General features: G+C 39.4%; 2 protein-coding genes across 2 annotated transcripts in view; both read right to left on the bottom strand.

The window, feature by feature from the left end:
* Positions 1–9922: 9922 nt before the first annotated feature.
* On the bottom strand, positions 9923–20872 carry LOC133564984 (proton channel OtopLc-like). The gene is made up of 4 exons (XM_061919484.1): positions 20802–20872; positions 18640–18824; positions 15650–16375; positions 9923–11453 (listed from the first exon to the last, which is right to left on the bottom strand). The coding sequence occupies exons 1-4, from the start codon at positions 20864–20866 to the stop codon at positions 11407–11409; spliced, it is 1023 nt and encodes a 340-aa protein (XP_061775468.1). The 5' UTR covers positions 20867–20872; the 3' UTR covers positions 9923–11406.
* A 33-nt stretch (positions 20873–20905) lies between these two features.
* The window catches only part of zbbx (zinc finger, B-box domain containing), a 64664-nt gene continuing 57923 nt past the window's right edge, over positions 20906–27646 (bottom strand). The window contains exon 13 of the mRNA XM_061918130.1: positions 20906–21051. Within this exon, the coding sequence (XP_061774114.1) occupies positions 20906–21051 (146 nt within the window). The remainder of the gene's footprint in view (positions 21052–27646) is intronic.

The following is a 27646-nucleotide window of genomic DNA, read 5'->3' as shown; positions in this document are numbered from 1 at the left end:
GGCCGCATGTTTGAGACCCCTGCTTTAAAGACACTGCCTTTGCGTGCCGGCCTAGTCACATAATGTATACGGCTTTTCACACACACAAGTGAATGCAAGTTATACTTGGTCAACAGCCATACAGGTCACACTGAGGGTGGCCGTATAAACAACTTTAACACTGGTCCAAATATGCGCCACGCTGTGAACCCACACCAAACAAGAATGATAAACACAGTTCGGGAGAACATCCGTAACACAACTTAAACACAACAGTTGCAGCCCTAAAGACAGTAAAGTAAAGACAGTGCAATCATGGTATTCCCTGAGTATTGCTGGTTGGGAGAAAATCGACAGGAATTCTAGAGGACGGACGCCCCGAAATTCAGGTGTCTCCTGGGAGCGTTGGCAAGTATGACGCCGTCAAGCGTCGTTCATGCATTCATATTAAACTCGCGGGCCGCACTCACATTAAATTGTCATATTAAGGTGTGGGCTGCATGTTTGAGACCCCTGCTTTAAAGACACTGCCTTTGCGTGCCGGCCTAGTCACATATTGTATACGGCTTTTCACACACAAGTGAATGCAAAGCATACTTGGTCAACAGCCATACAGGTCACACTGAGGGTGACCGTATAAACAACTTTAACACTGTTACAAATATGCGCCACACTGTGAACCCACACCAAACAAGAATGACAAACACATTTCGGGAGAACATCCGCACCGTAACACAACTTAAGCACAGCAGAACAAATACCCAGAACCCCTTGCAGCACTAACTATTCCAGGACGCCACAATATACCCCCAACCCCGCCCACCTCAATCTGTTTATAACTGAATAAATGTACATATGCATATGAGTATTGTAAAGTGCGCATTGTCCGTAAAGTAACTTTAAAATATCAGAATATGAACTCCATACACTGGCAAACCAAACTGCACAGCTGCTGCAAAGCAAGCTGAAAAGGTGGATCTTCTATGGGACAACACTGAAAAACGTAAACATAAATAGCAACAAGAACTCAAACACATCCTGTGCCAAACTGAGCGGAAATGAAAATAAGGCATGGGGGTTTCTCTGTACGTTGGCTTTCAACCGCAATTTACAAGCCAGAAGACAATGCCACACATCCACACTAAGTTCAAATATTCACGGAAGTAAGCTCACAACAATGGAAGCGTGCACAAATATGCTCAAAATAAAAGAGGCATCTCAGGAAATCTCCCCTCGGATCCGGCGGCATTGTCCCCCTTCTCTCATTTTCCAGCACGCATGCAGCGCTCCTCTGGGTTTAAAACTCATTTTCATCTCTGTTGTAAGCTCGGCGTTCTTACATATTTGTTCTAAATCCTATTAGGAGGGCCTTTGTGATATGAGAAATGCTTGCAAATTGGAAACTATCTTCAGGCAAAAAAGTTGGACACGGGAGGCAATCTTCACAATCTAATCTCTTGGAGCACAAAAACATCAACAGCACATTTTGGATGTGGTTCATAACAAAACATGAGGCCTAAGAAAACGCTTTTTGTAAAAGCAATGGCAGATATAAGCATGGTTCGCTCATATCTGTTGTATCATATTATACTATTTTCCGACCATTTTCAAAAAAGGTCTCAGCAGTCCCACAACAGTTTATGGCGATCTTGATGCTGGTTTTTAGACAGTTTAAAAGCACTCTTAGCAATTCAGCCCTACTGAGAACACATCAGCGTTGTGCGTCTGTACCTTTATTGCTAATGAACTGTGTGTGCCTCCAAGAAGTGCTATTGTGTACTTTATCTACTTTTTACATAACGGTGGTACCTTAGGATAGGAGTTTAATTGGATCTGTGAGGCGGTTCGTACCTCGAAAAACTATTATGAAACAGCATCGCCCGTTGAAATGATATCAAATCTATGTAATCGGTTTAACTTGCCTTCTAAAGGGAAAACAAACATTTAAATAACACATGTTGTGTAACAATAGACAAAATGATAATGTACAGCATTTACCTTGGAGAGTGGACACCTATGGAATCCACCGAGAGCTGATTCTCCGTCAAGCACACCATCAGCAGCTTCTCCATATTTCTATGGATAAATTAAAGGTTAATGGTTTAAGTTTACTGCCAATCGTCGAGACCCTAGACCAGGGGTGTCAAACTCAAATACAGAGTGGGCCAAAATTTAAAACTGAACGAAGCCGCGGGCCGAGGTTGAACAAATGAATCCTTTTAATAGGGACCCAAACAAGTTTTGCATTGAATATTGACCAAGCAAGGCTTATATAACGTTAGTGACATGCAACATCCAGTTTCAAATAATAATAATAATAATAATTTAAAAAATACCAATGGCACATCAAATAAAATTTAAATAAAAATGTTATGCCTTTTTTCCAATTTGAAATCTTCTGAGGTAAATATAATTTTTTTCCCACAGGCTAATAACAAAGTTAAAAATAAAATAACAATAATGAATGAACCAAACATTCAAGCTTTGAAGTAGCAAGAGAAAATGCATGAATAAAACGTTAATTATTGGTCAGTTTGCTGGAAGTTTCCCGGAAGAGTTAGTGCTGCAAGGGATTCTGGGTATTTGTTCTGTTGTGTTACGGTGCGGATGTTCACCCGAAATGTGTTTGTTATTCTTGTTTGGTGTGGGTTCACAGTGTGGCGCTTATTTGTTACAGTGCTAAAGTTGTTTATACGGCCACCCTCAGTGTGACCTGTATGACTTGACCAAGTATGCCCTGCATTCACTTGTGTGTGTGTGTAAAAGCCACAAATATTATGTGACACGCTGTTAGTATGGAGGAAAAGCGGACGTGACGACAGGTTGTAGAGAATGCTAAAGGCAGTGCCTTAAATGCACGCCCCAGATATAGTTGTCCAGGTGGAAATCGGTAGAAATTCGGGAGAATGGTTGCCCCGGGAGATTTTCGGGAGGGGCACTGAACTTTGGGAGTCTACCGGGAAAATTAGGAGGGTTGGCAAGTATGAGTATTAGCAGTGAATGCGGTGTTACAGTGGCACAGACGCTGTATAACACCGGCGGGCCAGCTCTAATGCTAAATTGATATTGCCTCAAGGGCCAAATTAAATTACACGGTGGGCCAGATTTGGCCTGCGGGCCATAGTTTGACACCCATGCCCTAGACAATTACATCAATACAAAACTAGAAATAACAGTGATATAAAGTTCGTAATGAGACAATAAAATATGTTTTCTGTCGTCACACGTACACCTAACTCTCAAGTTGATATAGTGGACAAAAGGGAAGTAGAACGGCGTGTCCAACATAACAATTACATTTTCTGTCTTGCCTCTGGTGAGGCCGGTCGCATTTTTTTCCGTTCCCTCTTCTCCCAGCTTGCTCTCTTTGTTTTTGTCTTGTCTGAACTTTTTTGAAGCCTCTTTCTTTGTACTGTCCTCAAATCTAAACATCAGACATGGATATGATCAGCTGGACTCTCGACGCAATTGACAAAATCTTTTCGACGAGGAAAAGAGGTTCTGGAGAGCCTGGCTGCCCTGATGGAACCATTGCTGCGGGGTACTGGAGAGATTCCTGGGACAAATGGAGAATCATGTGCCTCTCAGTCCGTTCCATCGAGGAAAGGACTGAGAGGCACTTGCTGATTGGACTGGGCATAGCACTGGTGTATCTTCAAATTTGTAAGAGGATGGCAGTGATTCCAGGAGCCCAAAGACTGTTCGTCGCAATGGATGGTTTGGGCAGGGCTGTGGGAACACAGACTGCAGCGATTTCTGAACTGAATCGCAAAATGGATCACATCATGGAGAAGCTTGCTGAAAAGGAAAATTGAATTGAATTTGAGAGCACCTAGCACAGACGAATACAACAGACAAGTCATTGTTTTGTCTGCTCGCGGAAAACAAACATCCTAATCTACGATTTGACTCCCTCAAATGGCCTCAACGCTGTGGAAACAGGACCAAGCTGTTCTGAAAAACACCCCTGAGGACACCTCAATGATGGACGCTTTTGACCTCCCTCCCTCCGCAACGACACCTGGAGTCGAACTTTTGCATATCGGCCTCCGTCTAAAAAAACTTTACATCATCACACCCAAGGCAATTGGGCATACACGCACACACACCCCAACCCCATCCCACGCCTCACCACCGCTTTTTCTCCTTCGGGTGATGGTCGGATGGTGGCACTTTAAAGCAGCGGTCGCCTTCGAGGACCCCAACTCCCCGCCCCTCTGTTGCGAGTTTGTCGTGATTAAATGTAATGTGTTTATGTGTGCATTGCATGGAGGTTTTTTTCCCCACTCCAGACTAGACCCCCTTAGGAGCCCAGTCTAGATTGTATTTTTTACTCATCTTTTTCCCCAGCGTTTTACCTTTTTCCCATCAGCGTTCCTGTTCTGTAACCCTGTACACTGTTTCTTTGTCTAATCTTGAACGGGTTTGTGCTGAAAACAAAGTGTCGTTGTACTTGTACATCAAAAATAAAGACCTACCTACCTAATTATTGCAGTACTGGGAACACAGCGATACAATAGTTATGTACATTGACAAAAACATCAAACAAACTTCCAGGTATTTTTATGTAACTTACACATTTTGTGTAATTATAGCAACAATACAACAAATTTAAAAGACATAACTGACCCTGTAGATGTGTGTTCGCTTAGCTTCATGTATTGCTTCCAGTTGGTTAAGTAGCTTTTTAACCGGTTCAAAACCAACCAATGCTGCCATAAAGTATGGCCTTTGATATATATCTCGATATTTTCAAGCCATGTCACGATACACGATATATAGCTCGATATTTTAGCCATGAATGAACACTTGATGCATATAATGACAGCAGTATGAATCTTCGATGTGTCTACATTAAAACATTCTTGTTCATACTGCATTATTATATGCTCATTTTAAACTTTCATGCAGAGAGGGAAATCAAATCCAAAACTGTGTTTATTAAACAGTTATTAAGCAGTGGCACAAACATTCATGCCATTTCCAAAGCAGAAAGTGCAAGATTGTCAGAGACATTTTAAAACAAGCTATTAGTGCACTTTTGTGCATGATGTCACTAAGATGACTAACACTGAATTAAAGCGTGCTTTTTTGTACAGAGCGCCACTACAATAGTTTAAAACAATTAAAGTGCACTTTTGTGCATGATGTCACACAAGATATTTCAATACCTATCAAATAAAAATGGGCTGCATTACAGGAAGTCAAATAGTGTATGTCCTTCACTATGTGGTAGGTTCTCGCCTTCTGTTGTTGACTATTTTTTTCATGCGGTGTTGATGTGGAAATGGTTGCTTGGGCATTTTGTGGGTGTGGCACCGGCCGAGATGTTGACATGCGGAGTTTCAAGCACTCTTCGTTCTCATTGTGAATTTTCAAATGATGCCACAAATTAGCAGTTCTGCTACTTTTTGTAGCAATGCTTTTGCCGCATTCTTGACATATAACGGTTGTCTGTTCAACATGTTCCCGCTTGAAACCAAACCACCACCAGACTGTTTTTCTTGAGAATTAATTCTTCCTTCATTTGTTACCATACTTGCACCTTCATTCTCTCGTATTACCACTCCGCGAGCACCACAGCTAACGTTACCCATGCCGCTACCTCTCTGCTCTGCAAGGGTGTATGACGTTGCACGCGCGACATATGACGTATGTAAGAAGGTGCGCTTGTTTATCACAAGAGTCAGAAAATCCTGTAGTGTAATGCCCGCAGCTAAAAGCAACTGCGTAAGAACGTATACTCGAATATCACGATATAGCAATTTTCTGTATCGCACAGAGACAAACCCGTGATATAGCGAGTATATTCGATATATTGCCCAGCCCTACCATAAAGATATCTATTTTACACGATAGACTAACTTCAACATACTTCGAAATACTGCATTAAGTTTGGTGTTGTGGTCAAAATTCAGTTAATGTCCAAATCATGTGGGGAACACTCACCGAGATTAGAAAACTGGTGCCCCACAGACCCGTGACGATGGAGGTGCATCACTTAAGAGAAAAGACACATTTTATGGTGAGGTATAAGCAAAGAGAGACATTTATGGCAAGTACATTCTTGCCGGGGTTAAGGGCACAGAAACGAGAATTCAGAGCAACGAAGAGTTAATTAAAGTTGGTCCCTGAAGCTTGACTTCCACCCAAACAGTCTAAAGGACAACTTCAATTTAAGGCAGCGTGTGTATTTTTCAAATTCCCAATAATAAGCAAGCCTCTTCCGCCCCACTCCCTCGGTTTCATTTGTTTCCAGCCGATGAATGGATTTTTAATTAACCCCCGGAGCACAGCGCGCATCTCAAAAATGGAGGCGAGGGGTTTTCCTCCTTTTCCTGAGAAGGTGCCCTCGTGAGAAACAAGGCTGCAATGAAGAAAATCTGTTCAGTTAAGATTAGATCAGCAGCATTAGTGTTTCAACACAATGAAGACGGAGAGAAAAATTGCGCTTCAGAGCCAGAAGGGCAATGAGGATGTTGAAACTAAGAGCAAAACTTAATACGTACCAGCAAATTTTGGCCGAGCAATATCAAACTGTTGTTTATACATCCATCCATCCATTTTCTTCCGCTTATCCAGCTCCTCCCGGGTTATCCCAAGGCGTTCCCAGGCCAGCCGGGAGACATAGTCTTCCCAACGTGTCCTGGGTCTTCCCCTTGGCCCCTTGCCAGTCGGACATCCTGAGCATATGCCCGAACCACCTCATCTGGCTCCTCTCGATGTGGAGGAGCAGCAGCTTTACTCTGAGTTCCTCCCGGATGGCAGAGCTTCTCACCTTATCTCTAAGGGAGAGCTCCGCCACCCGGAGGAGGAAACTCATTTCGGCCGGTAATACCCGTGATCTTGTCCTCTCGGTCATAACCCAAAGCTCATGACCCTAGGTGAGGATGGGAATGTAGATCGACTGGTAAATTGAGAGCTTTGCCTTCCGGCTCAGCCCCTTCTTCACCACAACGGATCGATACAGCGTTCGCATTACTGAAGAGGCCGCCCCGATCAACCGGTTGATCTCACAATCGACTCTTCCCTCACTCGTGAACAAGACTCCTATGTAGTTGAACTCCTCCACCCCAACTTGGAGATGGCACTCCCCCCTTTCCCGGGCGAGAACCATGGACTCAGACTTGGAGGTGCTGATTCTCATCCCAGTCGCTTCAAACTCGGCTGCGAACCGATCCAGTCAGAGCTGAAGATCTTGGCCAGTTGAAGCCATCAGGACCATATCATCTGCAAAAAACAGAGACCTAATCCTGCAGCCACCAAATCGGATCCCCTCAACGCCCTGACTGCGCCTTGAAATTCTGTCCATAAAAGTTATCGGTGACAAAGGACAGCCTTGGCGGAGTCCAACCCTCACTGGAAACGGGTCCGACTTACTGCCCGCAATGCGGACCAGGCTCTGACACTGATCATACAGGGAGCGGACCGCCAAGATCAGTTGTTCATCCAGGGTACGGCAATTAAGAACATGTTAGAGATGTTAAGGTGTGATGACAATTTTTCATCGTCTTTTATTTAACAACATTGGCGTTATGGATCGCTCTCAACAGTTCATAAATGCTCTTATCATGCTGGGGGTAAATGTGTTGGAACATAAAAGAATGTTTAAGATAGACAAACACTTTTCAAGCATAAAACTTAGAGAATGCCTCCAACTTGTGGACAACATGAATAGAAAGGACATAAGGAAGCTTTTGTGGGGTTTCTTGCTGTAATTAATTATTACTATTATCAGTTATAATGCATTAAAATAGTACAGTAATTTGACAATTAGGTCTAAGTATGTGTTTTTCTGCCATCAAGTGTCAACTTCTACATCCGTGCTGTACAAAATGAGTAAAACATCAATAGTTTGTTTTCTAATTTGTGTTAAAATCCTGTTCTGTTTGATGCAACGGTTACAGAGGAACACTTAAAAGCAATGATAACCAATCACAAAATAACGCGTCGAGTTTAATGTTTTTGGAAATAAAATAAGCTTCAAAACATTGCAACTTTTGCAAAAAGTGTCTAAAAAAGCTGCAAATTAGGCATTCTTGGTTGCAACAATCACAAAAAAGTAGAAATGTCCGATAATGGCATGGAAAAAAGTGCCAACATGGCACTGCCATATTTATTATTGAAGTCACAAAGTGCATTATTTTTTTTTAACATGCCTCTAAACAGCAGTTTGGAATTTGGGAAATGCTCTCTCTGAGATGAAATCCTGACACCCACTACAACTATGGGAAATACTATACTTTGACTTTCACAAAGTGCATTCATTTTTCTTTTAAACATGCCTCAAACAATAGCTACAAAAACATTGAAAGCACACAACTTCAGTCCAAAGTATACTAGAGTAATAAAGTTGACAATATAGTCCTCCCTTAGTGCAAGGGACCCTGCTCTAACGTATTTGTATGAGTAACACAAATATGCTGCAAACTAGTGGTGAGTGCTTGAAGTGGCCTACCAGTCAGCCAGAGCTTTTGAAATGCTGCGTTGAGACAGGGCACCTTCGTTCACTGCAACCTGCAAAGTGTGCGCCGTGCAGGGCAGACTATCCATACCAAACTCCACCGTAGCTTTTGCCATACTGCGTGCGTTGTCCCTGACCACAACCTAGGCTTTGGTCCTGGGGTGGTTTTTGTTATATTTTTGTGTTTTGTTGGCGGAGTTTTTAAGCGAGAACCGTGTGGTACTACTTTTTTTCCGTGTTTGCTTTTCATCCATCTTCCGCTTGCATTCATCGTGTATCTCTTTATGATTCTTGAAGAGGTGGGAGATCTAATGGCTCGTTTTAAGGGAAGACGTCTTGCTTCCTCCTCGCATAACCAACTTTTTGCAGTCATCGCAAATTGCCTGCTTTTTATCCGTCAGACACCCTTTAAAATAATCCCAAACCATAGATATTGTATCGTTAGTCAGTCACTGAGCTCGCTGTCTTGTTAGCCACGGCTGCGGCACCGGCAACAACACACTCTTGTTGTTATGCTGTGCTCGGGGCGGTTTGATGAGGTCATCAAGCGTCACCAGTAAACCTCTCATGCTGCAGTTGTCAACTCCTGTGTTGTGAAGTGAAGTGAAGTGAATTATATTTATATAGCGCTTTTCTCTAGTGACTTAAAGCGCTTTACACAGTGAAACCCAATATGTAAGTTACATTTAAACCAGTGTGGGTGGCACTGGGAGCAGGTGGGTAAAGTGTCTTGCCCAAGGACACAACGGCAGTAACTAGGATGGCGGAAGCGGGAATCGAACCTGCAACCCTCAAGATGCTGGCATGGCCACTCTACCAACCGAGCTATGCGCATAACTGTGTGTTAGAGAGGGGAGGGCCTGCTGACTGGGATATGTACCGCTCCGTACAGGGGCGCTTTAAAAAGTCATTAATTTTACTGTTTGAGAGCGATCACGATAATTTACGATATTACATTTTAAAGCATTTATCTGCCGACAATATCGGCCTGCCGATATTATCAGACATCTCTCCACAAAGTATGCCAAATCCTGAAGGAACTGAAAAAACAATATCATTACAGCAAGGCAGACAATATTTACATTTCTCAGTACTTTTGGAATGTATAAAAATAATGTATTTTAAATAAACACACTGCTTAACAGTTTACTATTTAAATCACATGATACACTTTTTTTTGCCAAAATTCACACATGAAATGCAAATGTAAACCGACTAGCAGACACAGCAACATCGATAAATTCAGCTGCTCTGTTTATTTATCCTGCTTGCGTCACATCTGTTGCTAGGCAGGGTTCAAAGGGCGAAATCAGAACTGCCCCAACGTATAAGATAACTTTATTTTGTATTTCAAAAATAGGTCTTGCAAATACTTTCATTTACGGTTGTTTTTATTCAGGTTAGTAGGTTCACTACAAGCTCTTTGAATACCAACTGACGTGTTTACAGCGCCACCGTGGCCCTGGACAGAGAGCCAACAGTAAGACAACGACATTTTTTTCCAAGTCACTCTATTATACTGTACACAAATCTCAATGTTAGAACACTGGACTACGCTAAACACTACCAGAGTCCCAAGTCTTGTAATAATTTAGTGTGCACTGTCTCTTTAAGTGAACGCTATAGGAGAGGCTCTACCAATGATTTCAAGGGGTATTTATCATCTTCCACATCAAAAAATTAGGCCGTACATTTCCACAAGTCTGTTTTTTTAAGACAAAATAATACAATTGAGCACTATAATTAGTGCAAACCCATGTTTTAAAACATAGCATAGCTTTAAAGTCATGCAGAGACAATTGTAAGGCTGCAAAATACAGTGGTACCTCGGAATATACATTTTTAGTTGGTTCTGTGACAAGGGTCATCCTTGAAAAAGACATAAAATCCCTTTTTAAAATAAAAAGAAACTGTAATATAAGAAATATTGCACGCAAATCAATACAATAGAATGTACTACAAACTAAAGTACTTTTTTGAATGAATACAATAATGCACGGCATTTGCCTTGGAAAGCAGATTATACAGTATCTCCTTCCAGCTGTTTATCAGTCAAACACACCATTAGCAGCTTGTCCATATTTTCATGGATAAATGTCCACCGTTTTGATAATATTTAAACATCCTTGGCTGGCGTTGTTGACTCATTCTGCTTCAGTGTGGTGCAAACTAACAGTGCTACATACACTCCAACTGCTTCATCAAGTTGACTACCTGTTTTTGATTTATTTCTTTAATTCAATAAATATCATCCATTTTTTAACAGAAAAATAGCTCGTATCCTGACAAACTCGTAAGATGAGGCACTTGTACTCCAAGGTACCACTGTAATTCAGTTAGACTGTGGCATAGAGCTTAATGTAGTTTAGTACCAGTGTGTACTTATGTTGTTGAATACCTTGAAAAAGTGCATCTATCAGCATGGGCCCACGTTTATAAAAGTAGTAGAAAAACAACAGAAAGATTAAAGGCCAAACGTACTATCCTCACCACCGCAGACATCATTTTTGCTTCAACACTTTTAAAGAAGCATTATAGGTCATTAGGGATAAATTACAGCACTATATAAGTACTTTGTTCTTTTCCTTCACTGCACTTGCACCTTTACCACCTCTGCCTCGGGTATTTTCAAGCTTTTGATGAATAATGCAAAGTAATAACTTTTAAAGCAACAAACCAAGTCAGCTACGATAATAAAGTCTACTTTAGGTCTCCTCAGGAAGATCATGTCCTCTGGGTTATGAATGGGTAATACTTGTATAGCGCTTTTCTACATTCAAGGTACTCACAGCGCTTTGACACTACTTCCACATTCACCCATTCACACATACATTGACAAACTTATGGCGGGAGCTGCCATGCAAGGCCCTAACCACCACCCATCAGGAGCAAGGGTGAAGTCTGTTGTTTATACAGTGGAACATCTATGGAATGTTATTCTCTCCTACTTGATTTGAAGAGTCTTATGCTGTCAAATCCAGGCTGTCACAGGACATGTCACTTTCACTATCTGTGGAAAAACAAGCATTTATTGACAAACTATCCTAGGAAATCTGGACATAAGGTTATTTGTCCACTGTGGGTTGAATACAAGTCTATCTTATTACAATATGGTACCTCAGGATACGGGTAGTTGTTAAGCTAATGGTTAAAAGCAAAACTTTGGTTTACCGGCTTCCCAGCTGTTACTTGGCAATACCAATGTCACAGTGAAACCCGTAAGGTCCAATCAAAACATCATCCTTACTCACTACCAAGGAAGAAAGTGAATGTGAAGGACAGTGCTAAAACATTAAATGGATGATATTCATTGAATTAAAGAAATCTTAAAAAAAAAAGACCTGAGACTTTGAAGGATTTGATAAAACAGTTTCAGTTCAGCACTGCTGGTCTGCACAATACCGAAGCATGAGTCGATAACACCAAATAAGGAATGTTGGCCTTGAAAATATATCAAATAATTATATCGTATTGTTTTTGACACAATAGTTCTTTTCTGAAAGTTAGTTTTACTTTTTAAAAGGCTTTTTAAATGTTAAAATGATGCTGTTCTTGGAGGCCCAGGCAGGGATTAAAGTGATTTGAATTAATTTCCAATGGGCGACGCGGTTCGGCAAAACACGTTTTTGAAGGTGCAAGGTAGCGATGTCCCGGCAAAATATCAGCCATTAAACAAGTATCCGATTATATCTGCTTGTATTCCAAACACTCTGATATAAGGTTGCAATATATTTGTGCAACACTGGACAGCTAAATGTCCTCCAATAAGCACGAAAGGTTGGTCTTTTAACCCAGCTGAGCAGACACTTGAACAGAAGCTACACAAATGTAACCAGTGTCATTCAGCGAACATTGTTTTAAGTCAGGGGTGTCAAACTTATTTTACATCGGGGGCCACGTGGAGAAAAATTTACTCCCAAGTGGACCGGACTGGTAAAATCACAGCACAATAACTTAAAAAAATATTTTTTTTTCTTTGTTTGAAAATAGAACAAGCACATTCTGAAAATGTGCAAATCAAAATATTGTTGTATTGTTTTGTTTTTCACACTTAGATGTTGCAGTTAATAGTATTCTCTCCTTATCTTTATACTTTCTGAATAAATTATGTGATAATGTTCAACAGTCAACACATTTTTTGGGAGGTTTTTTTTTTACATATGTAGCATAATCTACAAAGATACAAATAATTAATATTGCGACATCTAGTGGACACATTTAGAACAGCAGTTTCTTTCATTCAAAAATTTCAGCTCATTTTTATACTTAGCAAACTCATCCCGGGGGCCGGTTAAAACCTGTTCGCGGGTCTGATTGGGCCGTACATTTGACACCTGTCTTAAGCACATTTGTCAATATAACCAAGTATCACATAACCAAAGTTGCATATTACAAAGTCTCCAAAGCAACATTTATTAGGGAGTATTCAGTAACAAATGTGTCCGCATCTTTCAACTTACTGGGTTTATAAGTTAAAGTTAAAGTACAATGTCACACTAAAGGTGTGGCGAAATTTGTCCTCTGCATTTGACCCATGCTCTTGTTCACCCACTGGGAGGTGAGGCGAGTAGTGAGCAGCAGCGGTGGCTGCGCCCGGGAATCATATATGGTGATTTAACCCCCAATTCCAACCCTTGATGCTGAGTGCCAAGCAGGGAGGTAATGGGTCCCATTTTTATAGTCTTTAATATGACTCACAACCTACCCATCTCAGGGCGGACACTAACTCAGGGGTCTCAAACTCAATTTACCTGGGGGCCACTGGATTCAGAGTTTGGGTGAAGCCCGGCCGCAAGAAAATATTTCTTAAAAAAAATGTTGCACACTCCTCAGCATGTCTAGTTGTATCATGACGTTTGAAATTGTATCCATTGTGCACCGCAACTTTCTCTGTGCAAATAAGACACTCCTATGCTCAACAAAGTAATATTGCATCCCCCACTTTTCCTGGAATTGTCTTTGCTCATCACTAACCCTTCTCTTCACTGCAGGCTTTGAAAAAGACATGTCTGGGGTTGTAGAATATATTTGTATTTAGCCGACGCACAGAGATTAATGTTATTTCTGCAATGTGTGTTGTTCTGCTTTTCCTCCCTACAGCAACACGGCGGTCAATGGATAATAGCCGGGAAAGTACCTGGATAGCGAGCGCTAAAAAGTGACGGCTCCCAGAGTGTTATCCGGCCTCATATAGAAATACATGTAGTGTTCATCGTGTGAGGCGATGCAAATTAAATAAAAAAAAAAAAAAATGATTTGAATTGGTCCGAGTTCTCGGGGACTGTTAATACTGACGGACAGGTGTCGCGGTTTGACTGCAGCCAGGCACATAAGAAAACCCTCGTCTCCATGGCAACAACTCTGTCGCTTCCACTCATTTGCCGCTTTTCCACTAACGCAGGGGTAGGCAACCCAGAATGTTGAAAGAGCCATTTTGGAGCCAAATAACACAATGCTGTCAAGCGCCATTCATATAAAACTCGCAGGCCGCACAAACATTAAACTTTCATATTGAGGTGGGGGCCGCAAAATAACGTATCGCGGGCCATTTGACAGGCGGATCGGTGCGGCGTCTTCAGTAATGCGGACGTTGTACCGATCCATTGTGGTGAAGAAGGAGCTGAGCCGGAAGGCAAAGCTCTCAATTTACCGGTCGATCTACGTTCCCATCCTCACCTATGGTCATGAGCTTTGGGTCATGACCGAAAGGATAAGATCACGGGTACAAGTTGCCGAAATGAGTTTCCTCCGCCGTGTGGCGGGGCTCTCTCTTAGAGATAGGGTGAGAACCTCTGCCATCCGGGAGGAATTCAAAGTAAAGCCGCTGCTCCCTCACATCGAGAGGAGCCAGAAGAGGTGGTTCGGGCATCTGGTCAGGATGCCACCCGAACGCCTCCCTAGGGAGGTGTTTAGGGCACGTCCAACCGGTAGGAGGCCACGGGGAAGACCCAGGACACGCTGGGAAGACTATGTCTCCCGGCTGGCCTGGGAACGCCTCGGGATCCCCCGGGAAGAGCTAGACGAAGTGGCTGGGGAGAGGGAAGTCTGGGTTTCCCTGCTTAGGCTGTTGCCCCCGCGACCCAACCTCGGATAAGCGGAAGATGGATGGATGGATGGGCCATTTTCCGCGTGTCTGAGACCCCTGCTCTAACCATTAGACCACTGAGTAGTTTAATTCATTTGTGTGTACTATTCCCCCTTAAAGACAGCAGTTTTCCATTCCAATACCTAACATTGTTTGCTAACATACCACACAACAAAATAATACCAGGGGCCGTATTTATCAAGCTTCTTAGAATTACTCCTAAGAAGTCTGCTAAGAATTGACTTATGAGTAAAGAAATTATTCGCTGAAAGCTGCACTTAAACGTTATTTATCAAGCGTCTTACTCACACTTTCAGCAAAGTGTAGGACGGAATCTTAAGTGTCACACTCAGAGCTGAATTACGACATCACTATGTGCCGTAAACGGAAATTTAGGTGACGTAATTTCTGTGTCCACAGAAATGACCAATCACGGAAGGGAATCCCTTGTCTAATAAAGAAATATCTTAGATATATTGAAGTGGACAATGGGAGTGTATATTTTGATAATAAACTACAAAATAATACAAAACAAACCATATTGGCAATGAATCAAAAATAAATGTTTCCTTTTCTTTCGAGTTCATTAATTAGGCAACTAATTTGAAACTGGTGTGGGTGGCTCTATGTTGCTCATGAGATGACGCCCCTTATTAAATCTGTGACAAAAATAATACCCGCTCTGTCCAAACGATACCGTTTGATCAGCTGCTCGTCATCGAACAAAGCCAGGACATCCTTCTCGCCTCAGTGCCATCGCCCGCTGGCAACTCCTAACCACTTAAGACACCTCTGAAGGTCTCTTAAATATCGTGGAGAGTAGGAGAAAGAAACTTAAGAAAGTTGATAAATAGCTTTTATTTTCAAGTTTGAGAGTAGGACTAAATTTCGCAAATTCTTAGGACTTAAGTGAAAAATGGCCCTCTAAGACGCTTGATAAATACAGCCCTAGGGCTTACTATGATTTGTGCCGATATTAGTATCGTATCGGAAGAGAAAAAGCTGTATCGGACATCTTTAGTACAAGCTATGTCGCAGAAACGATGAAACCCGTATCCTGCGGCACCACTGTGATAAGAATAACTCAAAAACTAACATCTCCAGCCAAACAATCCACATACCTGTTGGTGTGTCTTCCTCTTCCATCTCCACAGCCTTCAAAGGATCCTGTGTGCCTTTCAAAAGATACGACGGAAGTGATTCAACACTTGTCGTTGGAGTAGAGGACATAAAACCTGTGGCGTCTGCATATGTTAATGAGCTAGAGCCACATTTATTCATAGGCAAGTGGCTGACTCCAGGTGAGCCGGAAAACAATATATTCAAGCCTCCTTGAGGTGGATTTGTGCTGGATGATATAGGCGATGAAGGAAAGTGAAGGGAATGATCTAAAAGCAGAGACTCCTGGTGGGATTGGTTCGGGCTCTTTAGATTGCTTGTTGGTGATTGGGAAGGCGTCGCTGATGGGATTGGTTCAAGAAGTAACTGGGATGATTGTAACTTCTGTGGGAGGACAGGTGATATTGAGCCTTTTTGTAATGGCTTCGATCGGCAGGCATTGAGGAGTAAAGCTGAACTCTGCGGCGAGACAGTGAGGGCCGAATTTAAAGAGGATGATGGCGGAAAGGGGGAAATATGCTCATGTGGGATTAGAGGAGAAGGATCAGGAAAGGTGTCTGGGATCTCAGTTTGATGATGTGGAAATAATGGAGGGTGTGGGGAACCATGGTGGTGTTTTGATTTGTGGATTGTGGGAGAGGAAGTGGACATCTGTGGCTGTGAGTATGAAGTTGAAATGTTTGCTTTCTCAGCAGAGAAGTATGATGGCTTACTCTTGGTGGACAGCACTGTAGAAAGGAAAGGAACATCATTAGCGTGTTGCTGCTTACTTGTGGGATCACATGATGTAAACATACTAGGAATAAACCAAAACAAAGCTGTATTAATATAATACTATTTTATTATATATATATATATATATATATATATATATATATATATATATATATATATATATATATATATATATATATATATAACAAAATAATTTGAAATAGCTGACTACATTCCATCTTCAAAAAGCAATAAATCAACAAAGAAATGTGTTTGTTGGATTAAGTTAGCTCAATAATATATTGTACTTGGTTTTTAAATAAAATACTGTAACATAATATTCTATAATAACAGAAAAACTATACACTATTATGTTATGGTATCAAATTATATACACTAAGTTATTATGTATATATATATAGCTAGATGCATGTATATGTGTATAAATCAAGGGTGTCCAAAGTGTGGCCCAGGGGCCATTCATGGCCTGCAGTTAGTTTTTTATTGCCCGCCCCACCAAATGTTCTGAAAATATATTAGTTTTCAATAAATTATATTAGAACAATCATAACTCTTTGTCACCTGTAACATGAAAGGTAGAACATGAAATCGCTTCGTATATTTTGATGTACACTGAAACAGTTAGAGCATCTTCAATCAGCAATTGTAGTATTATCTCATTTTGCAGTATATGACCCTCTGTGGAAAGAGTTTGGATACCAATGTATAGATCATTAAAACAATGATCAAAATTAAACTTAAAATTCATTTTAGAATTATAATTGTATAAATTATTAATATATTTCATATATTATGTAACAGTGTGATATAATATCCTGATCATATAATGTGTATATATATATATATATATATATATATATATATATATATATACACATATATACACACACATATATATACATACATATATAAATATATATATAAATATATATATATATATATATATATATATATACACATACATATATATATATGTATATATATATACATATACATACTTTTAATTTTCCTGAGGAAACTCTCCATATATACATATATATATATACATATAAATATACATATAAATAAATATATATATATATATATATATATATATATATATATATATAGACATACATGTATATGTATATACATACATGTATATATGTATATATTTAACTATTCCGTACATTAGGCGTACCGTATATATATATATATATATACATATATAGACATACGTGTATATGTATATACATACATGTATATATGTATATATTTAACTATTCCGTACATTAGGCGCACCGTATATATATATATATATATATATATATATATAGACATACATGTATATATATATACATACATGTATATATTTAACTATTCCGTACATTAGGTGTACCGTATATATATATATATATATATATATATATATATATATAGACATACATGCATATGTATATACATATATGTATATATTTAACTATTCCGTACATTAGGCGTACCGTATCTATATATATATATATATAGACATACATGTATATGTATATACATACATGTATATATGTATATATTTAACTATTCCGTACATTAGGTGTACCGTATATATATATATATATATATATATATATATATATATATATATATATATATATATATATATATATATATATATATATATATATATATATATATATATATAGATATACACACATATATATATATATATGTAGATATAGATATAGATATAGATATATATAGATATACACACACACACATATATATATATATATATATATATATATATATATATATATATATATATATATATATATATATATACATACAAATATGTATGATGTAAATAAAACCATTTATTACATTTTATGTGTAAAATGTTGTTCTACAATATTTCATATAATTAATTGTATGTTTACTATATTATATTGTCATAATTTTTCACTTTTTAAATTAATTAGAAATGTAACACATGTATATATCATTTACTTCTATTGTATTTATTTTTATATTAACATTAAACTATACAAGTAATAATTATACATTTTAGTTATCGTAACAAAACTCATTATGTAAAATCCTTTTATAGTATGCACTTTATATATGCACACACTGCAAACTATACATGACTCACGATGTACATCAAAAGCAATGGTGATCAGGCAAATGCATGGTCTGAATTTTCTCATGAATTTCATGGTGCTAGTATTTCAGATAGGTAACGCCGCTTGCTACTACAAAGTCCCACAACTGCACAGCTTACTTTTAAATGAGCGTCCTTCTCGTTCAGTTTCAGGCTTTAAGGGATGAGTTCCTTGGAGTACTTTGGGTCGAACTGGTGTCTCAGATTGTCTTGATAGTTGTGCTCCTGTGCACTCAATGCTGGTTATAAGAGTTTGGGGAACCAATTCTCTTTCTTTGCTAGATGCTGGCTTGACAAAAGGGATGCTGCATGGGAAATCAAGCCAAGAAAGTACTGACTCAACATTAACGGTGTACTCACTCGACAATTAGGTACTATGCCAGTCACGAGCGAAGAGATTCATGGCTGGTAAATTGGAGTGTAACAGTATATCTTATCCAGATTTTTCAGTGTGCAGCCTTCGGTTCTCTAAAGAGGCAGAATAAATCCCCACGTGTTACACATTGATTAGTAAGGGAAGTGTTTTTTTGTGTCATGTGTTTACCCGGCAATCAAATACAGTGGTACCTTGGGACACGAGTTCCTAATTGTACGTGTTTTTGGAATGAGAATGATACGCCAGCTAAGGACGTTGAAATGGCGGACATTTATTATTGAAAATATGGAGAAGTTGCTGATGGTGTGTTTATGGAGAAGCAGCTCAAAGGAAATACCCCAGACATTTGCTTTTCCATGGTAAACACTGTACAAGAGTACAGCCCAGATGTTTCTCCTCAATTGAGCTAAATAGAATTCTGTCTGTTTAATTCCTTGCTTCTTTGTCTGTTTGATAGATGTCATCAGTGTTTGAACCTGGCACCTAGTATCACTCAGTATGCTTACATGAACCATAAGACAAATTATCGACGTAATTTACTTGAAACTAGATTAATAAAAACATGTTTTAAAGGTGTTTACATGTGGTTTATGATGTCGCAAAATTTTGCATGGAAAATACTTGAATAGGATGTAAGACTTTTTGAAAATGTGAAGAACATATCTCAATTACTGTATTTTCCGGATTATAGGGTGCATTAAAGGGGCCAAATATATATATATTTTTTTCTCAATGGCAAACACTTCCTTGTGGTCTACATAACATGTAATAGTGGCTCTTTGGTCGCAACGATGATGTTTTACGGATAATTTTCAAGCCGTTTTCTGACAGTCGCTTCAGGATGCGCCATTATGTGGGCGGTCTTATTTACGTGGTTCACCATCTGCAGCGTCTTCTCCCCTTCATCTTTGTTGTACCGGTGTAGCGTGCAAGGACGGGAGTGGAAGAAGTGTCAAAAGATGGCGCTAACTGTTTTAATGACATTCAGACTTTACTTCAATCAATAACGGAGCAGCATATCCTCACCTGGAAATGTGTCAGCTGGTACCAGAAGGTAAGAAAAGTTCCTTTTGCATAATATTGCAAAAACAAAACGCCAGATAATGTCTTGCCTTATACACACACCATAATACTCGTATGTTTAATGCGCCGACAATCCATCAAGTAGGGCGGCTTCATAGCTTACCAAAGTTGTACTAAAACATTTTTGATAGATTTTTGAGCGCCGTGTGTAATGTTCTATATTTTCAGTGGAACATATACAATGTCGGTGTTGTTTACTTAAGCCATATTGCCATCATATTGGCAGTTAACACGTATCTCTTATGTTTGACTGCCATCTACTGGTCACACTTATCATCACACCATGTACAAAATAAAATTGATTCGAGGTTGGTAAGCAAAACCAAAATTATTCCGTACATTAGGCGTACCGGGTAATAAGGCGCACTTTTGAGAGGGAAAAAAAACTATTTTAAGTGCGCCTTATAATCCGGAAAATACGGTATACGCATATCCCAAGGTTGTTAGTTTAGTTGTTTTCATCAGTCATCATGACTCTATGTCTTACCTCCCCTACAGGATCTAAATAAATCCCATATCAATAAATAACACCTGCTATTTTATCCGTAAAAGAAAGGTATAAACAAATGGTGCCTTTACAACGAGAAAGTACTTTTGACTGACACTGTTAGGGAAAAATGAAGTAGTTTGGTATGTCACAAAACTGTAGTTTTACTTCTGCAGTTGGATATACAATCGCTGCAAACCAGTGACTATCATAATACAACATTATTGTGAAAATGATCTACTAGTTCTCCTTATTGGATCTCTTTAAATGTTTTTACAGTATTTTTTTTGTTGACAAATATAAATAATTATGATATTGAATCATATAATAACTTACTTTCCATTGTGTAGGCTTTGCTCAGCAATGGCTTGGTCTCTGTCAGTCTGGAGAAGACATAACATTGTAGATTGTCCCTAGGATTGTAATAGAATAGAGTGACTCTACTGTACTAAGCTGCATCTGTTAATGACCCAGAAACTCACATCATCCAGCGCGTGGAGTGTAGGGTTTAGAGGTCCAAACCCGATCCCGCTGACGGGGACCGCAAACAACAATGCACAATAGCTTCGGAAATCTTCATCTTGACCTATGAACACATAAATTCATTTTGTCAAAAAAATGTTTCTAATTTACAAAAGTGTTTCAAACAGTGGTTTGAGCCTATTGACTGATCTGTAAGATAAGAACTAATAGTGTGCGCATACTATAAAATTGTTTGTACAATAAGTAGGGATTATGTCCGAAATCGGTTCTCCTGGGTGTTCGATAAGAAAAGAACCGATTCCATGAACTTGGATCCTTTTTTGAGAACCGGTTCCCGTTATCGAGGCCACTATAGTAAAGAAAAAGAGTTGGTTCTTTATTCGAATCCCTGGTAACGAATCCCTTACCACATACAGGAAATGCCCTGTGGGACTTTTGATTGATTGATTGATACTTTTATTAGTAGATTGCACAGTTCAGTACATATTCCGTACAATTGACCACTAAATGGTAACACCCGAATAAGTTTTTCAACTTGTTTAAGTCGGGGTCCACGTTAATCAATTCATGGTACAAATATATACTATCAACATAATACAGTCATCACACAAGTTAATCATCATAGTATGTACATTGAATTATTTACATTATTTACAATCCGGGGGGTGGAATGAGGAGCTTTGGTTGACATCAGAACTTCAGTCATCAACAATTGCATCAACAGAGAAATGTGGACATTGAAACAGTGTAGGTCTTATTTAGTAGGATATGTACAGCCAGCAGAGAACATAGTGAGTTCAGATAGCATAAGAACAAGTATATACATTAGAAGTACATTTGATTTGTTTGTAATCCGGGGAGATGGGATGTGAATGGAGGAGGGTATTAGTAAAGTGTTTAAGTCGCCTGGAGGTGTTGTTTTAGAGCGGTTTTGAAGGAATATAGAGATGCAATTACTTTTACACCTGTTGGGAGTGCATTCCACATTGATGTGGCATAGAAAGAGAATGAGTTAAGACCTTTGTTAGATCGGAATCTGGGTTTAACGTGGTTTGTGGAGCTCCCCCTGGTGTTGTGGTTACGGCGGTCATTAAGGAAGTAGTTTGACATGTACTTTGGTATCAGGGAGGTGTAGCGGATTTTATAGACTAGGCTCAGTGCAAGTTGTTTTACTCTGTCCTCCACCCTGAGCCAGCCCACTTTGGAGAAGTGGGTTGGATTGAGGTGTGATCTGGGGTGGAGGTCTAAAAGTAACCGGACTAGCTTATTCTGCAATGTTATGCCCATTTGATTGTAGACTCTTACTGGCGATATGAAAATACTACGCGTCATTAGTTTGGGCACTTCCGGGTTAGTTTGGGCACTTCCGGGTTGAGACAATTGAAAAGTCGACAAGTTGTGTTAGCTCTTACAAGCCTTGGAAAAGATAAGTAGGTAAGTAAACTCTTTAACTTGTTTATGTAACTCAATATTAAGGTGCAAAGTGGTTAAGTTTGATACTAAGATGTTTATTGAAAAACGATTTTTGTGCACTGTTTCAATGGACGTTTTAGGGACTTAAAATGGCTGCCAGTCGTATATTTCCACCATCGAAATAGTTTCAACACTCAGAAGTATTTTTTGGATGATAGTACTGTGTATTTGTGTGAAGCTAATATTTACATATTGCGTATTACATTTCAGTATGTTAATTGAATCACATAGCTTATACATTTGTCATTGTGTGTATTTCATTTTTTTTTTTAAACAGTCCATTGCAAGTCAGAAGTAAAGATCGGAAAAGACAAAGCAAGATCAACAACAATAAGGAGCCTAAAAGGATTAATCTGCTTTGGATTGTTTGTTAGCTGTCTGCCAAGCTGTATAACCTCAACACGTATAGTGAGGGCAGAACTGGCAATATGCAATTATTGCCAGGCTTCGCTCTCATGTAAAGGGGGAATAATTTTTGCTTGATGACTGTGGTGTTCTTAGTGTCATAGTGTGTGTAGTTAGTATGTTCCAATAGCAGCAGAAGTGCACTTTTTGGAGAGCTGTATTATTTTCAGGTTTGTGCCCAAGGGACTGATTTTATTTAACACTATATTATTATTTATACACGTATAGTGATCACAGAGACAGGTTGTTTTTGTGTTACTGTATATATTTGTTTTTTTGAAAAATCCCACTTAATATACTTTGGGTAACAACAGTCATATACATATTTTTCAGGGGGTTAACAGTCAATATTTGTTTATTTTATTATTTTCTTATAAAATAAAAGTGAGCTTTTGTTAACCAAATATTGTGGGGTTTTTTATACACAACAACCTATCTGGATTCGAAAAAGAATCGATAAGAGGATTCGATAATGGGTTCGAACTCGATAATTTCTTCTCAAACATTATCCCTAACAATAAGTGGGTATGTTGCAGGTACTATGACTATTTTCATGTTTTATAACAAGTGTAAAAGTGGTGCAGACCACCTTATTTGAATAAGGTGTTGGCATGTACTACCAGTTGTCACCATTGAGACGGTCATTAAGCCTTTTTCCACCGCAATAACTTTTTTTCAGGAATATTAAATAAAGTTCTCCCTGTGTTTCCACCAAAAACCACCCGGGGATTTAGTTCTTCAGGAACCTTTCGGGGTTCTTTTTTTCTAGGTGTGTCTTTTCCAAGCGACTTTGAACCTTTTCGGAGTGGGCTGTGCTGTTGAATGCTGGTTTTTCTAACACACTCGGGGGTATTCCAAAAAAATTTTTTTTCAACACACGACCACCATTAGAATTAACGCGGCGACTTTTGGGCGCTGTGTGTACTGTTTCATATTTTCAATGGAACATAAAATGTTGGGTTGTTTACTTAAGCCATATATTGGCAGTCCATCTTATGTTTGACTGCCATCTACTGGTCACACTTATCATTAGACCATGTACCAGATAAAACTGATTTGAGGTTGGTAAGCAAACCTAGAAATATTCGGTACATTAGGCACAGTGTAGAGTTTTGAGAAAAAAATAAGATTATAAGTGTGCCTTATAATCCGGAAAATACGGTATACTCATAACTCAAGGTTGTTAGTTTAGTTTTTTTCATCAGTCATCATGACTCTGTCTTACCTGTCTTCCTTGACCACATGTCACTGACCTACACAATCTAAATAAATCCCATAACAAAAATTACCCGTATAGATTCTTCTGGAACCTTTCAGAGTTCTTTTCTAAGCAGCCAGGAACCTTTTCAGGGGTGGGCTATGCTGTCCAACACTGATTGTTTAAATACCGTTGCGGGTAATCCAAAAACCTTTTTTTTTTAAACACATGACCACCATTAGAATTAACGCGGCGACTTGTTTTTTAAATTTATATTACTTGTGTTCTATTATAACAAACTTGAATACAGAGAGAAAGAAGAACGAAAAGAGCTTTCGAAATGCAGAAACTTCATTTCTTTAGCGAAGTTACGAGAAGCGGACAGACCCTTGTAAACGTTTTAACGGAGGAGTATGACCTCAGATGCTTACTACTCTGACTTTGTTGGATAAATGTAAAAAAAATGTAGGCAGCACACGAGTGGCAAGAAGGTAAATACAATCAAATACTAACTACTTACTTTATTACATGTTGTAAAAGTATTAAGTCAGTAACACTCCATTTGTGTAGTTATTAGCCTCAACCCGAGTGAAAAGAATGCTAATGCTAACAAGCTAACGCAAAAGCCGATGTGTTTTTCTTGTCGGCGTGCGATAAACCCCTGCATTTATTATTTATATATTGTTATTTACAGCTGAAATGGACCAAAAGCAATTAACTGACCCCCATGAATTCATCATGAACCAAGAGTACGACATTCCGACTGATGGGCATTGCGGACAGAAGCCTGACTTTTTATGAACAATTCGGTACACTTTATTTTGAAATCATATCGTTTTGTAAATGACTGTTTTGTATTTCAATTGCTCCCTTTTTAGTATTATGTTGTATATATATTTTTTATTTATATGGTATCAGTATAGAAATATATTAAACACCTCCTCCATACGTCATCCACCTGATTGATAAAAACTAACGCATTTTTTGGAGTATAAGTCGCACCTGCCGAAAATGCATAATAAAGAAGGAAAAAAACCTTTATAAGTCGCACTAGAGTATAAGTCGCATTTTTGGGGAAAATTTATTTGATAAAACCCAACACCAAGAATAGACATTTGAAAGGCAATTTAAAATAAATAAAGAATAGTGAACAACAGGCTGAATAAGTGTACGTTATATGAGGCATAAATAACCAACTGAGAAGTTGCCTGGTATGTTAACGTAACATATTATGGTAAGAGTTATTCAAATAATTATTACATATAGAACATGCTATACGTTTACCAAACAATCTGTCACTTCTAATTGCTAAATCCGATGAGATCTTATACGTCTAGTCTCTTACGAGAATGAGGTAAATAATATCATTTGATATTTTACGGTAATTTTACTCCAAGTCCGAGTCCATGGTTCTCGCCCGGAAAAGGGTGGAATGCCATCTCCGGGTTGGGGAGGAGACCCTGCCCCAAGTGGAGGAGTTCAAGTACCTAGGAGTCTTGTTCACGAGTGGGGGAAGAGTGGATCGTGAGATCGACAGGCAGATCGGTGCGGCGTCTTCAGTAATGCGGACGTTGTACCGATCCGTTGTGGTGAAGAAGGAGCTGAGCCGGAAGGCAAAGCTCTCAATTTACCGGTCGATCTACGTTCCCATCCTCACCTATGGTCATGAGCTTTGGGTCATGACCGAAAGGATAAGATTACGGGTACAAGCGGCCGAAAACAGTTTCCTCCGCCGTGTGGTGGGGCTCTCCCTTAGAGATAGGGTGAGAAGCTCTGCCATCCGGGAGGAACTCAAAGTAAAGCCGCTGCTCCTTCACATCGAGAGGAGCCAGATGAGGTGGTTCGGGCATCTGGTCAGGATGCCACCCGAACGCCTCCCGAGGGAGGTGTTTAGGGCACGTCCAACCGGTAGGAGGCCACGGGGAAGACCCAGGACACGTTGGGAAGACTATGTCTCCCGGCTGGCCTGGGAACGCCTCGGGATCCCCTGGGAAGAGCTAGACGAAGTGGCTGGGGAGAGGGATGTCTGGGCTTCCCTGCTTAGGCTGTTGCCCCCGCGACCCAACCTCGGATAAGCGGAAGAAGATGGATTTTACGGTAATGTGTTAATAATTTCACACATAAGTCGCTCTTGAGTATAAGTCGCACCCCCGGCCAAACTATGAAAAAAACTGCGACTTAGTCACACAAATACGGTACTCTGAACTGTGAAGTGCGATGTAAACACAAACCACACACTTCTACAGGAACCTATTGATCTAGGAACCAAAAAGGGCATATTGACTGCACTTCCATGCCATCAACCTGTGATTGATTGCTTGATTGAAACTTTTCCTAGTAGATTGCACAGTACAGTACATATTCTGTACAAATGACCACTAAATGGTAACACAAGTGTTACAACTTAAATCAATTCATACGTCGCTTTGTTATAAAGAGGAACATGCAGCACACAACTGTCATCTGCAATTCATCTTCTCCGTTACTAGAAAACTTCCTCCTGTGTCATCTACAACTGCACTGCAAAAGTGTGCTCTGGAAGACGCCTTTGTTCTGGCAAAAAAAAAAATATAGCACATGATGATGCGCTGAAATGATCCAGACACAATGAAATGCAGTGTTGGAGAAAGTGTTTTTAAATAAAACACAAAAGTAGACGAATAAAAAAACAAATTAAGTAGCTCAAAATCATCCTCTTAAGTCATCCAAAATCTCAAAAATTGAATTTCTGAATAGAAGATAGAGTATGTCTAATAATTGTTTTTAATTGAGTCTTAATGAAAGTATGACACTCTTGTTCTTGAGGATCTTGCAGTATATAAGGTGTATCAGCATAAGGGAGACATGTAGTTAAGCGTGGTTCTGCAGATTGATGGCAGCTGCGGCGAGCTACTTCCATATCAGATTGATTACTCAGCGGATTATCCATCCGTCTATCCATCCATTTTCATTCAAAGAGTCTGACGGGGTTGCTTTCTCTCCCTTGCTCTTCAATACCTGTGGTGAAGCCATCATTAGGCAGGTAAAAAAAAAAAAGATCCTATCTTAGATAAAAGATCTGGCTTCAATGGTGGCAGAGCAGTATGGATTATTCACGGCGCTGGTGGCATCCCTTTGACTGATAATGGAGGCGAAAAACAGAAATGGAGAATGCAGCTGAACATGTGAGCTAAACTCTGCCAACATGCATGTGATGGTCCATGGAAGTTAACGAGTCTTCCTTGGCAGAAACACAATTAACTAAGTGGACCACTACAAATCTTTTGGCTACATAGTTGGAATGGATGTAGACAACATTAAAGAGCCATGCCAGTTTAGAAATAAAATGCCACCAGTCGACTAATTGGATTGTGTAAAACAAAAGATTTGTATGCAACTCAAAAAACACCTGGTGAAATCTTCAGTGTGACATACAAACCCCGATTCCATATGAGTTGGGAAATTGTGTCAGGTTGTCCTTTTCAACCCATATTCAATTGAATGTACTACAAAGACAAGATATTTGAATATTTCCAAAAACTATTTGAAATGTGGACTCGTCAGACCACAGAACACTTTTCCACTTTGCATCAGTCCATTTTAGATAATCTCGGGCCCAGAAAAGCCGGCAGCGTTTCTGGAT

The sequence above is a fragment of the Nerophis ophidion genome, linkage group LG13 (genome assembly GCF_033978795.1).
Source record: "Nerophis ophidion isolate RoL-2023_Sa linkage group LG13, RoL_Noph_v1.0, whole genome shotgun sequence".
NCBI lineage: Eukaryota > Metazoa > Chordata > Actinopteri > Syngnathiformes > Syngnathidae > Nerophis > Nerophis ophidion.
This window is presented reverse-complemented; position numbering and strand designations above follow the sequence as displayed.

Excerpts from the sequence above, each read along its gene's own strand:
- LOC133564984 (XM_061919484.1), bottom strand. The coding sequence starts at position 20,866 with ATGTTATGTCTTCTCCAGACTGACAGAGACCAAGCCATTGCTGAGCAA. Across the intron at positions 18,825-20,801 it reads CAAAGCCTACACAATGGAAA|CATCCCTTTTGTCAAGCCAG; the intron begins GTAAGTTATTAT and ends TTTCCCATGCAG. Across the intron at positions 11,454-15,649 it reads AGAGGAAGACACACCAACAG|ATAGTGAAAGTGACATGTCC; the intron begins GTATGTGGATTG and ends GTTTTTCCACAG.